Source organism: Acomys russatus, chromosome 6 (genome assembly GCF_903995435.1).
Source record: "Acomys russatus chromosome 6, mAcoRus1.1, whole genome shotgun sequence".
Classification (NCBI taxonomy): domain Eukaryota; kingdom Metazoa; phylum Chordata; class Mammalia; order Rodentia; family Muridae; genus Acomys; species Acomys russatus.
In genome coordinates this window covers 50,984,677-51,001,414 of record NC_067142.1, presented here as the reverse complement: position 1 = coordinate 51,001,414, position 16,738 = coordinate 50,984,677, and the positions used below count along the sequence as shown (strand labels likewise).

General features: G+C 45.0%; 1 protein-coding gene across 10 annotated transcripts in view; it reads left to right on the top strand.

Annotated features, from left to right (window-relative positions):
• The window catches only part of Cacna1e (calcium voltage-gated channel subunit alpha1 E), a 455,810-nt gene that overhangs the window by 396,570 nt on the left and 42,502 nt on the right, over positions 1 to 16,738 (top strand). For all 10 annotated transcript variants that reach the window (XM_051147601.1, XM_051147606.1, XM_051147600.1 and 7 more), the window contains 5 exons: positions 46 to 152; positions 11,847 to 11,943; positions 14,690 to 14,850; positions 15,376 to 15,513; positions 16,291 to 16,492. In XM_051147601.1, coding sequence (XP_051003558.1) covers positions 46 to 152; positions 11,847 to 11,943; positions 14,690 to 14,850; positions 15,376 to 15,513; positions 16,291 to 16,492 — 705 coding nt within the window. The remainder of the gene's footprint in view (positions 1 to 45; positions 153 to 11,846; positions 11,944 to 14,689; positions 14,851 to 15,375; positions 15,514 to 16,290; positions 16,493 to 16,738) is intronic.

Genomic DNA, 16,738 nt, shown 5'->3' with positions numbered 1-16,738 from the left:
ACACCAGGGGCCTCATCTGTGGCTGTTCAAACCCTTGTCCTGCAGATGATAGACCAAGGCTTGATCCTGCAGGATGGATCCTATTTCCGAGACCTCTGGAACATCCTGGACTTTGTGGTAGTGGTTGGTGCGTTGGTAGCCTTTGCTCTGGCGTAAGTAGATGCTTTTTCTGTTCTATTCCCTTGCCTTTCCTCTTCCTGGAGCCCTGGTTGATTTGAACCTGTCACTTCTGGAGCCCACCTGGGAAGTGAATGCTCCAAGTGGTGCCAAGGAGTGACACTCTGGGAGTCTGCTTGCCAATGGCTCTCTGCAGCATCATTAAGGTCTTATAGCTCTAGTCCACGTGTCGTAAATGAGGAAGCAAGATTGAGGAGCATCAGGAGGATGCCAGGGCATTATGGAAGAATGATGCAGAGATGAAGAAGAATTGGGCATCCCAGAATCCTGGCCATGGGGAGTTTCTCTGCCCATGAACAGTGGTAACAGAGAGTCAGTCAGTCCAGGGATATAAAAGCCACATGCATACAAAGGAATGATTTTCCAGTTCTTCCTTGAAGACATACTTAAGAATATGTTCTTAAACTGTGGAGGAAACCAACTCATATTCATGATAATTGGGGGAATTTATTTACATCACACATTGATCTAGCTCTAGCAGGCTTTCAGCCACAGCATGGCATTTCCTATGAAATCTAACAAGGCGAAGGGACTCTGATAGCTCCCTGGAACATCCTGGGACACATTTAAGAGAGATAGGTGCTGCGAGGGACATTAAAAAGAAAACCTAACCAGGCAGGGGAAATCACCTGGCAGGATGGATATCAGCCTTTTGGGATCAATCTGTACCCCTTTCTAACTCAAACACGTTCCTTTTCATCTGGGTGGCATGCAGGATTCCTCAAGGCCATCCTTCTACCCTTTTGAGACTTGTCTTCTGAGCAAGGATGGATACACTTTCCTTGTGGTGGGACAGAGGAAGTATATAGGTGCTACTTTCATCGATGACAGCCATATGGGGGAAAGAGGGACAGTGTCTCCATAGCTTTGCCCTTCCCATATCCAAGGTGTTAGAAAAGGACCATCCTCTACTTACCTTATCCCAAGCTTCTATCCCATATCCGCAGTTAAATAGTCAGAGGCAAGGGTACTGTTTTCAGAGGTGAGAGTTCCCAGCCATGTTAAGTCTAAGATTCTGTGTTAAGTCTAAGATCTTCCAGAACCTGGCATACACCATGCCCATTACTGCAGGAGCTTTGAGAGCCCCACCACCACCACAGAGCCAGTGTATGGTTGTGACCCTGAGACAGGATGGTAGCAAGGTAACTCAGTGTGCCTTGTCCCCACATGCACAGGCATCTCAACACCATTAGAGCTATGTAGAGTCACCTTTGCTCTCATAGAATGAAAGCTCCCTGTAAACATCACTGAACTGTTCCCAAAGAGATTTCACAAAAGCATGCTATCTCCCCACATATCCAGACCTTGTGTGGGTGCCCACAGCAACATACAATGAAAGGCAACCCAGTATGTAGCAGGGGGACTCCCAACTCATCTTTCCCCTTGGCAAGATTCATTATGGTCTGCCTTTGCCTTTGCCTTAAGAAAGCCTGCCTTGTCTGTTGTTTGTTTGTTAAAAACAAAATATGACCACTGGATGCTAAAAGGTCCAGTTCTCTTTTCGTTCTATCAACTCATTTGCATACATGGTTCGCTATTGTTTCTCTCTCACTGCAGTATCAGTAGCACATTCTTTGAGTAATAGATAGCAAGAAAAGCATAGTGGACAGAACTCACCAGGCCCTTAAGGAGAACGGAGCCCACAGGTCACGGGCCAGAAGTATGAAAGTGACATTTGCGGGGTCAGACTGAGCCTAGTTTGAATCTTAGCCCTTCTCCTTCCCAGCCTCATGTCCTTGACCCATTGTAGCAAAATACTAACTATCCTAACCTCCATTTCTTACCTCTAAAATGGAGACAAAATAAGCCATGCAGAGTACTTAATGCTGGGGCCATCAGTGTGACTGATCAATAAATGTTAATTCCGTGCTTTATCTGTCCAATTCCTTCGAATGTAGTGGGAATAGACTAAGTGGAACTTATGCATATAGTTCAAGATAGATGAAGGCTGGGCCAAGACTCAACTGCTTCCCACCCAACTACCTCTTTCCCACAAGCCTTGATCCTAGCAACCAGCAGGTGTACTGGGGTTGGAGTTTAGAAAGCGCCCTTCAGAGCAAGCCCCTGAATCCTGTCTGTGCCCAATGCATAGGTATTTCTCCTCGGACTTGTTTGACACCAGTGTGCTATAAGGGTTGTCCTCTGTCTTTTGTGCTATTTGAAAACTGGCAGTGGATGGCTTTGATGCTGGTGGCAAGGGAAGCTTCAATGGCACCAGAGCTGAAGACTCCCTGTTGTCAGGTACATTGCGGGAGGGAGACTCCAGAAAGCCCAGGCTCCAGGGTCCACGTTTATGAGACAGATTAAGAGCTAGGATCCATTCTTTGCTTTTAGTGGCATCTTATCTTGAAGTTGCCCTTCATTTCTCTCTGAGATGGAGGTGGTCCTCACTCATCCTTTTCCATTGTTCCCTTTTGTTGTCACCCTTCCTCACTTGCCATGCCTGCTCTCTCCCTGGTTTCTCTGCACATAGAGAGAGCTCCCTCTCTCTCCTCTTTTGGCCTTTGCCACTTGCTAAGGTCCTGATAACACTTTCTGATGCTCATATGGCCCACACTTTTTAACTCTGCTCTTTCCCTTTCTTGGTTGAGGGCACCAGAAAATTCAGCTCTTCTATCACATTTTACAGGATCCCTAAGAATCCCACCTGCCAGGAACCTGGGGCAGAGATTGGAATGAAGTCACCAAGCCCACGATTTTCACGGTCAGGGGATCAGGCCATCAGGAAGCCAGTTTTGGGGTTGTCTGGAAGCTTTACAAGCGTCTGTCTCCTTGTTGTGATTTTCATTCTGGAATCCTGTGGGTACGCCTCGGTGAATGTCCACTACCCACAGTAGCCTTTTTCCCATCGCTTTCCCTCCCTGCTGAAACTGAACCCTGCCCTCCTGAGGCCTCTGCAAAGACTTTGTCAGTTTGAGCAGCTGATGGCGGTTGCCACGGCAGCAGCAGCATCTGGTTCCTCAGAAACCAGCAGTGACTTAACTATCCCTTCCACCACTGCCAGTCAAAAGAAGCTATCCCAGTTCCCCAGAGCAGTGCTGTTGACCAAGCAGCGGTGGCCACCCACTGAATCCTCAGGGCTGCAATGTCCAGTCCCTCTGCTGCAGAGTCCCTCCTCTCCCACCATCTGTCTTCTCTGTAAACATGTGCTTTGGAAATAGTGGTCAGTTGAGGAGAACTCAATTCTCTGTGCATCAAACTAAAGGAGCCTTTATAATGTAAACTAATGTAAACCTGGCATTTTATCTGGGAACTTGGCTGACTTTTGAGGAAGAAGGTTGTGTGTGTGTGTGTGTGTGTGTGTGTGTGTGTGTGTGTTTGTGTGTGTGTGTGTTGTGTTATTAGTGTGTGCATATCTGGGTTTAAAAATATCCCATTGCAACTTTTCTGTTATTCCCGGTCCATTTTTACAGTATAAGGTGTTTATGAGAACACTTGGGGCTCCTTCGCAGGTTGATATTTCTTAGGGAAGTGGAGAAGGGGGCGGCACTTTGGCAGAGATTGAGAATAGCTCTCCCTGAAGCCCTCAGTATACCACTCCATTTTGGGGCCCATGTGGAGACAGACTTTTTTTTTTTTTTTTTTAAATCTATAAATTTCCCAAACTGTGCCTTTTCCTCTTCGAGGTTTCAAGAAAAGTCTGATGAGTGACTAGGCCTGTGAAACCTTTTGCCCTTTATATTTCTCTCTAGAAAGGGCACATTTGTTTTCTCCTGCATGACCGTCATTTTCTCCTGAAATGCTGGAACCCGCTGTCCTCCGTCTCCGCAGTCTGTTGCTATCTGTCTACTCTTTGGCCTCAGGTGTGGGAAGGCAGAGATGCTTACAGCTTCGTCATTTCTGGATGTCTAAACATCAAGAACACCCACACCCATGCACTACAGGGCTACCCCCAGACTCAGATGTGTAGTGGAGAATTCAGGGGACCACAGACTAGGTTGTGTCCTGAGCCTTAAGCCTACACCGTGAACCATGGCACTTAGCCTTTCTCCCTCCACTATGTACAACATGTTGCTTGATTAGCCGGATGTACATGAGCAGGTGAGCTCCTGTGTGCATTCTCAATAGTAAATTTGCAGCTCATGCTGTTTGCTGGTCTAAACATTTAATAGAAAAAGCACCAATAGTTTAGCATACCCCTTCCCTACGTCCTGTGTGTCAGTCAGTCAGGCCGGCTCCCTAGTGACTGATGCCTGGGTTTTCCATAGATGCTTGCTGTTGTAGCAGTGCAGGAGGTAAGGTCAGGACTCCCTGGCACATAAGGGGATCTGGCTGCACTTGGCCTTTCATTATTTAGTCCTTGGCCAGAAACAAAAGCATGAGTCAGTCAGCCTCTGGGTGCCAGAAAGAACCAGACTGGCCGCATTAGCTTTTATTACATTCCTTTCATTGAAGTGTGTCACTTTCTTGACACTTGACACCCTGCCCTGGTGGCTGAGATACACGCATACGAGCTCTCATGAATGCACAAGCCACAGCAGCTGAGCTGGTTCTGAGCTCATTCAGTGAAAGCCACAGACACCGGCAATCTGAGATTTAGAAGTGCCTTATGGGGCCACAGCATCTGGTCCTCTGGGATGGTTCGTCTGTGGGGGTTTGTGTTTCTGAAGGGGAGGGTGCACACATCATCAGATAAAAGTGACTGTTTGGAGGTGAACTGTGTGTGCTCCTTTACCCAGAAAGGGGTAGAAATACAGAACAAACCTTTCACCTAAACCCAGCTGCCTACCTTCTGCTTTTCAGTAACGCCTGGGTCTAAAGTAGTCCCTTCATACAAAGGTAGGCTTGTGGGGCCTCTTTCTTGACAACTATGTTAGAACAAAAAAGGAGAGTTTCCCAAAGGAAGCTGTTACTATTATACTTTGTTTTGAAGGGGCAAAAAATGAACCTATTTGCTACTGTGCCAGATACAGCATCCACTTCTCTTACTTTGGAAGAAAATAAAGCTTTAAAATCACATTTAGCCAACAGGTAGCTCAATAACTGTGAATTTGAGACTCTTGCTGCAAAGGAATTAGAAATGTCTAGCAGTGAGCAGATAGGATGTCACTTGGGCACTTCACCTAACTTTGTGTCTAGGTCAGGAAACTAAAGTTGATCAGTACCTGCTGATGGTTGGGAGTTCTCATTGCTTTAGTCTATCCTGTTGGCCTTAAGGTGGGACTTGGAGAGACAGAGTGGAGGACATGTGGAAAGAAGCTCCCATTCCACCTGCTCTTGTTGTTAAGACCCAGCATATGTCATCAGCACATGTGGCATTGGCTGAGAAGCAGTGCATAGGCTGTTCGGTGGCAGACATCCTATGGGTGTGAATGCACACATTTGGAAGAGGGTTGGTTATAAGTAGGGCCTCATCCCATGGGCACAGAAATAGACTAAATGAAATAGCCCAGTAAGGGAACACAGCTCTAACCAGTGGCTGGACCAACCAGACCCATATGCAAGAAATACCCTGTCTGGGAAGTGAAGCTTCATGGATACAGGAAAAGCCTGGTTTAGGGAGATTGGCGGAAGCTCATCATAGTACGCTTCATGCTTCAAAGTGGGTTGCATAACGGGTCCCAGGAAGTACCTGGCAAGACTGTGTGACCTGCTAGCCATCTGCTCAGTCTGTGCTTGCAGGACACAACCTTACAGTACAAATTAGTCCGCAGCTGAGGAGGTGGACTGAGTAGACTTCAGTCAGCAAGACCCCTCTACAAAGATCGCAGATGAAGGGTCATTGGTTATGTTTGAAACATAAGGACTAAAAAGAAATACAAATCAGGCCACTGCTCTCCAGTTGAAATAACAAAGCTGCTAGCAGACAGATGCTTTGCTGCCTCCTCCTGACTCTTGGCGCTTGGACAAAAATACCTTCCAGTTGGAGTATGGTGATGTGTATTGAAAAGGAGCACATTGTCAAATGGCTGTTAGGGTGTGTAGTAGAAGTTCGTTGAGGTCAACATGTAACGAGGAAAGGATTGTACACCAAATACTTAGCACAGAGTGAGTTTTGTGGTTGTAGAATGAAGATGACAGAGTAATTATGGGTTTAAGACACATGGATGACCAGGAGAGATGCTAGGGTCAGAGGGGGGAAAAAAAGCCTTAAATGGCAGCAGCTAAGAGTAAAAGGTCAAAGTGCCAGATCTCCTTTCTTCATGCAGGCAGCTGAACCTGATTTCCCTGCGACTTCTAGAGGGACAAGCGTGGTGACAGAAAGAGCCATGCTTCCTCCTCTTCTCCATGCATGCTTGACTTCATCGATCGCCTCGAGTAGCTGAGAGCTCAATGGTTAGAGCTCTGGCTGGTTTGACTTAGGTAGCTAGCAAGGCCAGGTCTCGAGTAACCTCAGTGTGCTAGAATTGTTTTTTTTTTTTTCCCAGTATGTTAGGTTCTCTCCTGCCATGCTGCTATGGATAGTTAAAAGCTATTAACTTCCTCGGTAGATCCTTCAGTCTCTACCTATGGCAGAGAAGATGGGCAGGGAAGATAGAAAAGGCCAGCCCTACGCCTGTCCATCTTGATGTTGCACCTGTAACTTTTCCTTCCTATCAGCAGTCAATACACCAGCTAAGGGGAGTAAGATAGGTTAATAGTTGAGATGAAGAAACTTTTTATTTATTTATTATTTATTTATTTATTTATTTGCTGTTCTATACTTGGGGTAAAACCCACAGTGGTTCCTATTTAAAAGATATTTTGACATCATATTCAGGCAGAATTGGGTCTGGATCTTCAGTTTTAGCTATCTTTACTCCATGAAATTCTGTTTCTTTACATCTAAGTAGAAATGAGAAACAACCATAGTTGGTCCTGTTAATTAAATAATGTGAAATTCATTTCATGTTCAATACAGTACCAGGTACTTAAGTTGAATAATAAATGGTAGCTATTATTGCTCACCAACTAATGGTCCAGGCACTTTCACAGAATAAAGCCTAGCTCAAGAAATTCCCCCACAGCCCTATGCTGTTGCCTCACCATCACACGAAGGAGGACAGACACCATGATACTTACTGAAGGAAGGAATCTTCAGAACCTGCTGTTTTTGTTCCACCCATTCTTAGCAGAAATTAGCTAGAGAATACATCCTTGGATGACAGGTGACCCAGAGACCAAGATGACAGTGAAGGCCTAGTGATTGCACGCGACAGATCTGGAGGGCAACTAGGCAACCGAACTGAGAACATTCTCCTCTTATCCTGATGAGGCATGGGGAAACAGGGGGCTTGCTATTCTTCTGGAGAGCAAATAAGTAGAAAATAAACAGTAAAATGAGTGGCCCCATTGAGCCCCAATTAAAGTAGAACCAGTGCATCTAGCATATGAAATTATCTTAGAGTCTACTTTAAAACCATCAATTTTCACTAATTAGTTAGGCAGTATATTTTTTTTATACTTCATTATACATTTTAGTAACAAAGATTAATGGTATTATCAAGTCATTATTTTTTGGATGTTTATAAAAGGCACATGAATTGTTTGCAAAACAACATGTCTCAAAGTGCTGGAAGAGCACACCATCCTAGACAGCCAGAACACCTTTCTGTGGTCTCAGCCTTCACCGTGGATCTGAGGGGGAAACAAGCTTTGCCCTTGTTTGGCAGTAAATTATGATATATTTTAGTTAGCGATGGTGAAATTGTTGAAGTTTTTACTGACTCCGTTGCTTTATTTTATTTTATTTTATTTTTACTCTTCTCATTTCAATTTGCCATTTTCCAATCGGTGTTGACCCTGTGCTAGCAATATGTTTGGCTGCAAGCATGTTCTTCTAAGTAGCAATTCAAAACCATGAATTCTGCTTTGTTTTGCTATGCTTTGTTCACCGCCCTCCCCCCCCCAGTGCTAGGAATTGAACTCAGACCCTTACATGTGCTAGTAAATTATAGCTTTTTTTTTTTTTGTGGTTCCTCTGCAGTAAGAGACATGTTTAAAAGAGTATGGAATAGTTAATAGCCTATCTTTGGCCCAAAGCCCATGTCTGACTGTTGTCTTTGCTCAGGTGTTGGGAGTCAGGTCAAAGAGGCCCAGTGATTTGACAGACCTAGCTGTTCATTTTAGAACGTACCAATGTTCCCCATGTTTTGACACATTGGGTTAGATACACAGTGATTTAGAAATTTTCTTTGTTCCACACCATAGTTGACTAGGATTTTGGAGAGAATTCAATTGATAAGAATAATGTGAATTTTATCAATGTTGAAGGATCAAAAAATGTTGGTTCTCCTTGCTTGAGGTGGCTTCTGTGGTCTCTCAAAATGGGCTCAGGTGCTATTGGCTATAAAGGCCTCTGAGACGGGAGCCTGGGTTAAATAGCCCTGGGTGCTCCTAGCCCTCCTGCACATATGTCTGTCGGCTACTCTGTCCTCATATTTTAGGATATTCTCAGGAAGATGTAGCCCAGAGAAAAGCAATCCATGCCACTGTCTTGGTGAATCATCAACTCGTGTGATTCCATCTCTTCACAGCAAGTTACCGTATTACTTTCATCTGTGTGCTTTCTGGATTGAGGTCTGTTTTCCCTACTGACCTAGGCAATCTTCCAAGAGATTAGCCAGATCTTTTGTTCCATAACATGTTCCATACCCATTCCGTCCTGGAATAGAGCCTGCCAAGGATTGAGCACTTCATAGATGCTTGCTGTGGGTGAGGAGGAATGAAAGGACGTTTAGCTACATGGGAGCTGAACCTCAAGACATTCCTGTACATTAAGGATTTCAGGTTATAAGGCTGCAGTTTAGCTCCCAGATCACTTGACTTCGGGAGGGTGCTAAGGACACTTGTCCTAGTCCTGGAATAGGAATGATGTTTCTTTTAAAAATTGTATGGTAAACAGTTCACAATGGCAACTCCTGATCTAATTGCTGAAAAAAAAAATCAACTTTTCTATAAAACATTGACAAAGAAGAGCCCTTTTCCTCATGTGCATGCAGTTTAGTGATGTTGGTCTCTGGGCTTTGGAAAGACACAAGAGTGACCCCGTTTAAATGTAGTTACATTGTCCCTGTCAGGTGAAGCTGTTCGGTGCCACTTTCACTAGGAATGCCTTTCCTGAGCGTTTCTGACCCAGGCCAGATATCATTCCTCTTGCTCAGTTCTTATAAAATAACCGGAGTAGATTTTACCTTTAGACTCCAAAGGAAATGAACAACAAAAGCTTACATGTAGAAAAGTATAATTAAACCTGGCCCCCTGGAAGACAGTGTAGGCCCAGGAACCCTTGAGTTAGAGGCAAGGCCAACTACAGCTTTCAATGGACTTTTGCCTTGTGGGTGGAGAGGGGGTTGTGGGGCATTTGGTGTCCTCTCCTTTCTTTCACAAACCGTTTGGATTTCACACGTGCCAAGCCTACGGGAGGGCTTCCGTGGTCCTCGGCTCCCCAGAGTGGCATCCCTGGAAGGGTCTCGGTCCTCCCTGAGGTTTTCTGACTCTCCTCTCTCTCCATCCTTCCCCTTCCTGCTTCCTGGCTGGATCGACCATAGGAACGCTTTGGGGTAACTATGTTTTGTTTTGCTTTGTTTTTAAGTAGAAGGTTTGGGAAATGAGGTGGGAGAAGGGAGAAGCTAATCAGGAGAGAAGGAGCTAGCTCACTGAGAAGGGAGCAGTGAGGTTTCTGTAAATGCTTATGTTTCCTTTGAGAGCCAAGAGCTCTAGCCGACGAACAGGATATTCTCCACCGTTGAGTGGAGAGTGAGTTCTGACACTCACACGAACTCTGGTGCCCCTTTTCCCTGGATGGGGAGACCTGGTGGCACTCAGAGGAAGGATAGCAGGTTACCAAGAAGAGACTTGATATTCTAAGAGCATATATAGGGGGAGGAGGTCTCCCTCAGTCACAGACATAGGGGAGGGGAGAAGGAGAGAAATGGGAGGGAGGGAAGAATGGGAGGAAACAGGGGAAGGGCTAACAATCGAGATGTAATATGAATAAATTAATTTTAAAAAAAGCAGCTTTCAAGCCTTCTTGGGAAGTGACCATCCCTGCTGGTTTGGATGGTATTTGGCCTATGTGACGTTTCTCTTAGATATTGTAGGTAAATGTGCTTAAAAAGCAAAAGAAGTTATTAAATATTCCAGAGCTCTTAGAATGTGAAAGTCCAGATTAATATAGCCTGTTTGGATTACCTTTCAAAATGCCATGTTGGTCATGACTTGTGACAACCAAGAGAGCTTTGAATTAATACTGGTGTAAATCAGCATGAAGGATGCCTTTTTTAAAAAAAAGATAAGACTGTGGCCTCCTTATCCGAGGCTGGGCATAGGAGGAGAAATTGTATGCAGAATCAGGTGTTCTCCATCTGATGCTCTGCGCCCCCTCTCCAGCAATTGCTAATATAATAGTAATCTGGGCCAGCATGAGGAAAGAATCAAGCCTACTGTCACAATTTAGAGTTTTTCTTCCCAGCATGTACATGTTTTACAAATTGTAGTTATTTGAATTGAATACAAAGGATCTCAGGGGATGAGCAGGAAAGAAAGAGAAATGCAAGCTGATTTATACATTTAATTCCTAGAAATAAAAAGAGAAACACATGATCTTCACTAAGAGCAAACATTTCTAAGAGGCTGAACAGGGAAGGTCCTTGCCCATAAGGCCAGGAGAAAGGTGGGGGTGGCCTACAACTTGGGCCTGCTCCAACTGTGTGGTACTCTGAAGCCCATGCTGGGGGTTGGGGGGCAGAGTTTTTGAAATGGAAGTGACTGCAGAAAGGCCAGTCACACACAATCGGAGTGTGGGCCAAAGTCCTGGCAAGATGCCCACACACATGCTTTCTCTAAAGTGACAGCCTAGCACAGTGAGAGTGTTGGGTTCCCCACCAGTCCTCACTGTGTTCTCCTCACACTGTTGAAGGGTGAGAAGTAACAACCCTAGACTTCTAGGTCAAGTTCCCCAATGAGACATGGCTTCGACCGTTCCTTTTCAAGTCAACAAATGTCTTGAAAACCTGCTATAGGAAAGGACTGAGCTAGGCAGAGTGGGGATCCACGGGTCATGGTCATGGTTTGTAGTTGATGTTATTCCTTGTTTTATTTACCAGTATGATATTATATAACATTAATCTATCAGAGACATGAGAAACTGTTAATATATGTGCATGGAATCCTGTGTGTGCCTGTGTGTGCTTCCGTGTGTATTTAGACATTCCCTTTTATTCATATGGTCACATCCAGGGATATTCAATGGAAATTGAAAATACATTTATTACATTTTATGAACTTAAGACCACATTACTAATACTTGAAAGAATCAATCTTTTACCCTCATGACTTTGTGGGCGACTAGGACCACTGACTGCCCAGCCTTGCAAGAGAGTTCCTCTCCGCCTAGTCTCAGGCTATGGGGAATATCCCAATTTGTGGTTTCTATTGCATGCAACACGCTTTTGCACCATCTGAAACTGTGAAACCATAATTCAAGCTGTTTTGAGCACACGGATGTGCATATAGGGGCACACACACATATCACTGTGTGCACACGCACAACTAGAGAGTGATTTGAGACTACTCCAGAAGCATGTTTGTCGATTGTCCTTGTAGGACTCTGCGCACACCTGGCTTCAGGCCTCTTGCCTACCTCTCTCTGCTCTGCTTTTACTCTGTTGTTGTTATGAGTGCAATAGTGTGGCTGCCGTTCGGTTTCTCCCCTTTCCAAATGATTCCCTGGGGTCCTCTCTCTCCAGAACCAACAAGGGGCGGGACATCAAGACTATCAAGTCTCTGAGGGTACTTCGAGTTCTGCGACCCCTGAAAACCATCAAGCGCCTGCCTAAGCTGAAGGTAATGTTTCCAGAGATTGTTCCCAGCCATCTTCTCCCATCGGCTCCCTTCAGCTACAGCTGACAAGCCGTTGCATAATCCATTCTTAGACCATCCCCTTGTCTCTCTTGGCGACTGAGGTTCTTTTCATCTATTGAAGCCAAGGTCCTTGTTTCCAAGGAAAATAACCAAGGTCCCAAGAAACTTCCAGGTGAGATTTTCCTTCTTCAGCCCAGAACCAGTTAGTGGTATACTCCCCGGAGTGGCCTGCTACCCAGGAGAAGCCTGTATGGCATTGTTTTGGAACATCCTGTGTCATTAAAGTAGAAGTTACAGAAGACCTCTATATTTGTGGTCTGTGTGCTAGGGTAGGCTGGACAATCTGGGTCATTTGCCTCAGTCATAATTTTAGAAAAGTATCATCTCACATAAATATTTCATATTTTTGAGATACAAATAGGTAACTTAAGGACACATAGTCTATTTATGGCAGAAGCAGAAAAGAAATGAGGAAGTGAGTTACCTTGATAAGCTCTTCTTAATGCCATGGCTTGGACCAAAATAGGTATCTTATCCGTATGATGGCCTCACCCTCTTGTCCAGTACCCTTCCTGTTCTGCAGGGCTGGCTTTCCATTCACGCTTGCTACCCTATTAAGCACATTCTTCTCTCCTGTCCTCTCCAGATGTTGTGGTTAATGGAATCTGAAGCTCCATGGGAGCTTGCAGCAGTCCTCCTGGGGTACACAGGGTGCTTCCTGGGAATCGAGATTTCCTTACCTACTTGCAGCAGCCCAGAGCCTAGCACAGGGCTTCTCATAGAGGGGCCATAGGACACTCATGTCGGAATCATTGAAAAGCTTCCTAAAATGAGTATTCTCTCAACATTGCAACAAAGCCAGACTGTCAGAGAGAGGAGCCTTAACTGTGGTTTGTGAACCTTGCTGGCAGGTGACTCTAAGACCGTAGTGTAAGAAGCTGGTCACCATGAAAAAGAGACTACATGACTGCCAGGTCTAGCTCAAGGAGTTTGGAGCTACGTGACCCAGATCAGAGTACTTATTCTAAGAATTTCTTTCACCCAGAAAATGGAGATCTGTGTGACCTACATTTATAGTAAAGCCAAGAGAGCTGATGTAAGTGGTCCCTAGCTAATACAAGCCCTCTGGGAGAGGGACTGCTCTCATATGCTGGACATAGAAGGCAAAGCTATGAGCTTGTTTCTCCTGTCTGTCCCATTTCCTGAAGTCTTCTAACTGATACTGTATGTCACCAACCATAACCCACACCTCTCCTGGTCTCAGATCATCACTTCCCTTTCTATCCTGTGATCTGCTGAAAGGAAGCAGAACAGTTAGAGAAGGGAAAGGGAGGAGAGGGAAGGGGAGGGAAGGAAAGGCAAGGGAAAGAAAGAGAAGGGAAAAGAAAAGAGTAGGCTACTTCTAAGAGGCCCCAGACTAGCTGTGTCATGGTTTGTCTCAGGCTCAGCACACACTGTGTGGACCCCCAGGACCAACTCAGTCTTCAGAGGAAATGGCTTCCTCATTGCTTTCCTCTTTTGCTTCTCACCTTCCCCTTCCTGGGTCAGGACCTTCGACTGTGTCAACTCTTCCTGGCCACCCTCCCTCCAGCCAGCCACTGGCTTAGGCCTATCAATCACCACCCCTGCCACCCCTGTGTGTCCCATACCCAAGCTGTCTGGGGCTCCCACTGTGTATGGCAGCACACGCTCCCATGGGTGCTGAGGAATGTGCAACAGCTTAATGAGAATATCCACACCTGACGAATGTGGCCTTGGTCTTCATTAACTCCGTTACGTTGGAAAGCAAACTCCCTTTGTAGTGTGATAACCTGAGAAAGACATAGGTGACATTGATCATTCCACAAGGCTGTGTATCACTCACATTCCCTGCAGTGTTAAACTAATTGATCCAGTCATACTATACCCAGTGATCTGAAGAAACAACTGCACAAATGCAGGACCTGTGAGGCCTGACTCTCCAGGGAGCTAAACCTGAAAGTCTAGAATATAACCTAAACATGACCTGAAAATGTGTCAAATTCCCATGGAACTCCTCATGCCTTCGGGCTTAGCAGAGAGGTCTTCAGAGACCCCTTTCTTTTTGTATTGAAGCAGAAATCCTTGTTTCTGTCCAACCAGCCTCATCTCTAATAAGGACAGACCTCAGTCTGTCCCACAGTTGCCTGTTGACCTTTCTCCTGAGTACAGCCAGTGTTCAACTAAAGGGCAGCCACATGAAGCGATAGTCAGATACAGTGAGAGCAAATGTATAAACTTATGATAAAATGTTGAAGTGAACAAAGATACTAGCATGTGATTGCCCTATGATCCATTAAAAAGGTAAAGAGAAGATGGTACACATCAGCATGTAAGTAAATCTGCGAATGCCACCAATAGTTGCAAGGTCAAGAACAAGCTATTTGGTGGGTAAAGGAATCTAAGTGATCTTCAGAATTCCAGCTAGTGTTAAAAACTCTGGGTTTACTGAAGCCCCACCAAGAAACCCCTCCATTGATTTATGTCATTTTGTTTAAACTTCATGCCTTATACTTACTTTAAGACTTGGAGAAAGTGTCTGCTGCTTCCAAGCCAGCCCCTAAGCCCATGAGTGCCACTGCATGGTGGAGGGACAGCTCCTGGAACAGCTTCTCAGTCTGTCGGGTGATGGTATGACCCTCCCTCAGCTCTGGGCGTAGGGAGTGTTCTGTCACAGGCATGTCGCGAGCACCTTCACTGCTGTCCGCAGGCTGTGTTCGACTGTGTGGTGACGTCCTTGAAGAACGTCTTCAATATACTAATTGTCTACAAGCTCTTCATGTTCATCTTTGCTGTCATCGCCGTTCAGCTCTTCAAGGGAAAGTTCTTTTATTGCACCGACAGTTCCAAGGACACGGAGAAGGAGTGCATGTAAGAGCCACTGCCTCACACCCCTCACTGTGTGCTAAGGGGTGTCCTGGAAATTCCCTCTCTAACTTCCATGGGTCGAATGGGTCTCCTTTCTCTCCTAACTCCATTTCCCCTTCCCATAGAACTATAAAACAGGAGCAATTATAAAACAAAAAGACGTTTGTTGAACTCCTTTATTCTAAAATGTCTATGGTAAGAGACATTTTAATGCCTGAGCCCTTAAGTTTTAAGGCTTTCTGAGGACCTAGTAAAAGGAGTTTTATTTGCATAGAGAAGATGATACTCAAAAATTAGGCTGTCCAAGGTTATTTAGGCAACTAGTGAGTGGTACTGGGATTCATCTTATATCTGTTGGGCACCAAGTACCATTTTTATCCCATGTTAGTACCTGCCTTTAATAAAGCTTGCCCCTTCCTTTTCTGTGATAGTCACTGTTACCCTGACGTTCTTAAAGTTTGTAACAATGTTTAATTATTCCATGCACTACGCTTAAGAGGCCCTATTTCATTTCTGTTGTGGTTTTAGTGGTAACTATGTAGACCATGAGAAAAACAAGATGGAGGTGAAGGGCCGGGAATGGAAGCGTCATGAATTCCACTACGACAACATCATCTGGGCCCTGCTGACCCTCTTCACTGTCTCCACGGGGGAAGGATGGCCTCAGTGAGTGATAGGGTGGGCTTGGTATATGTGTCTTGCAGGCTGAGATGGGACTGTGTGGGTGCCTTAAAAGCTGATTCAAGATGAACACAGCTGACCTTTTGTTATTGTACCTGGCAAAGTAAGTGGTTATAAGTGGGTGAAAAAGACAGAAAAGAGGACAAAATAAGAATCCTCCACACAAAGATGGAGAAGGGGTAGACAGAGTCAGGAAAAATATTTGAAACTCAGTTTTTGTCCAACTTTGAGTTGGGTGGAGCCCTCTTACAGAACAAATGAGTTTTCACAACTTTCTACCCCTAGAGACAATCTGTAGGGTTGATTTAAACAGATTTATCCTTAAGGTTGGCTCTACATCTGAGATCCTAAAGATGGAGGCATCTGACAGACCCTAAGAGATGCTGTCTAAGACCGGACCTCTTTTGAAGAATGCAGGTTCTTATGGTGTCCACAGTGGGAGGCTAATTTGTTTATAAGACTTAGTAAATAGTAAGACACCACTAGTTGGCAATAGAAAATCAAATGTCACCAGAAGTCTCGTGGTAGTGAACCTGACAACTAACTATAAGAGACTATCATTCTCTTACTTAGGAGTTGAATGCAGGTGAAAAGCAAGGGTGGTGGTACTTTTTCTTTAACAACTTGATGTTATTATCACCCCAAATCAGGGGAGGAATGGAAAAAAAAGCAGTCATATCAAGAACTACAAAAGGTGGCAAATCTCCTAACAAAGTCTAGACCATGGTCCACCATCTGTGCCCTCACTTTTGGTCCTCACAGGGTTCTTCAGCATTCTGTAGATGTGACAGAGGAGGACAGAGGCCCAAGCCGCAGCAACCGCATGGAGATGTCCATCTTTTATGTGGTCTACTTTGTGGTCTTCCCTTTCTTCTTCGTCAATATCTTTGTGGCTCTCATCATCATCACTTTCCAGGAACAAGGGGACAAGATGATGGAGGAGTGCAGCCTGGAGAAGAATGAGGTAACACTGGGTAGGCTGTAGTCAGGGAGGGCAGTGGGAGCTTCAGAAAAGTGTCGGGACCAGCATGCTTAGAGGGAAAGACTGCTTTTTCTTCACTTTATTGTAGCATTATAGTGAGAAGATAGGAAATGCCTGGATGGAGCACAGAGGTATGCAGTATTGGATCTGGGGATCCAAGTTTGAATCCCCAGCAGCCACATTTAAAAAGCTGGGTATGAGGCTCATGACATGGCTCAGTGACTCAGT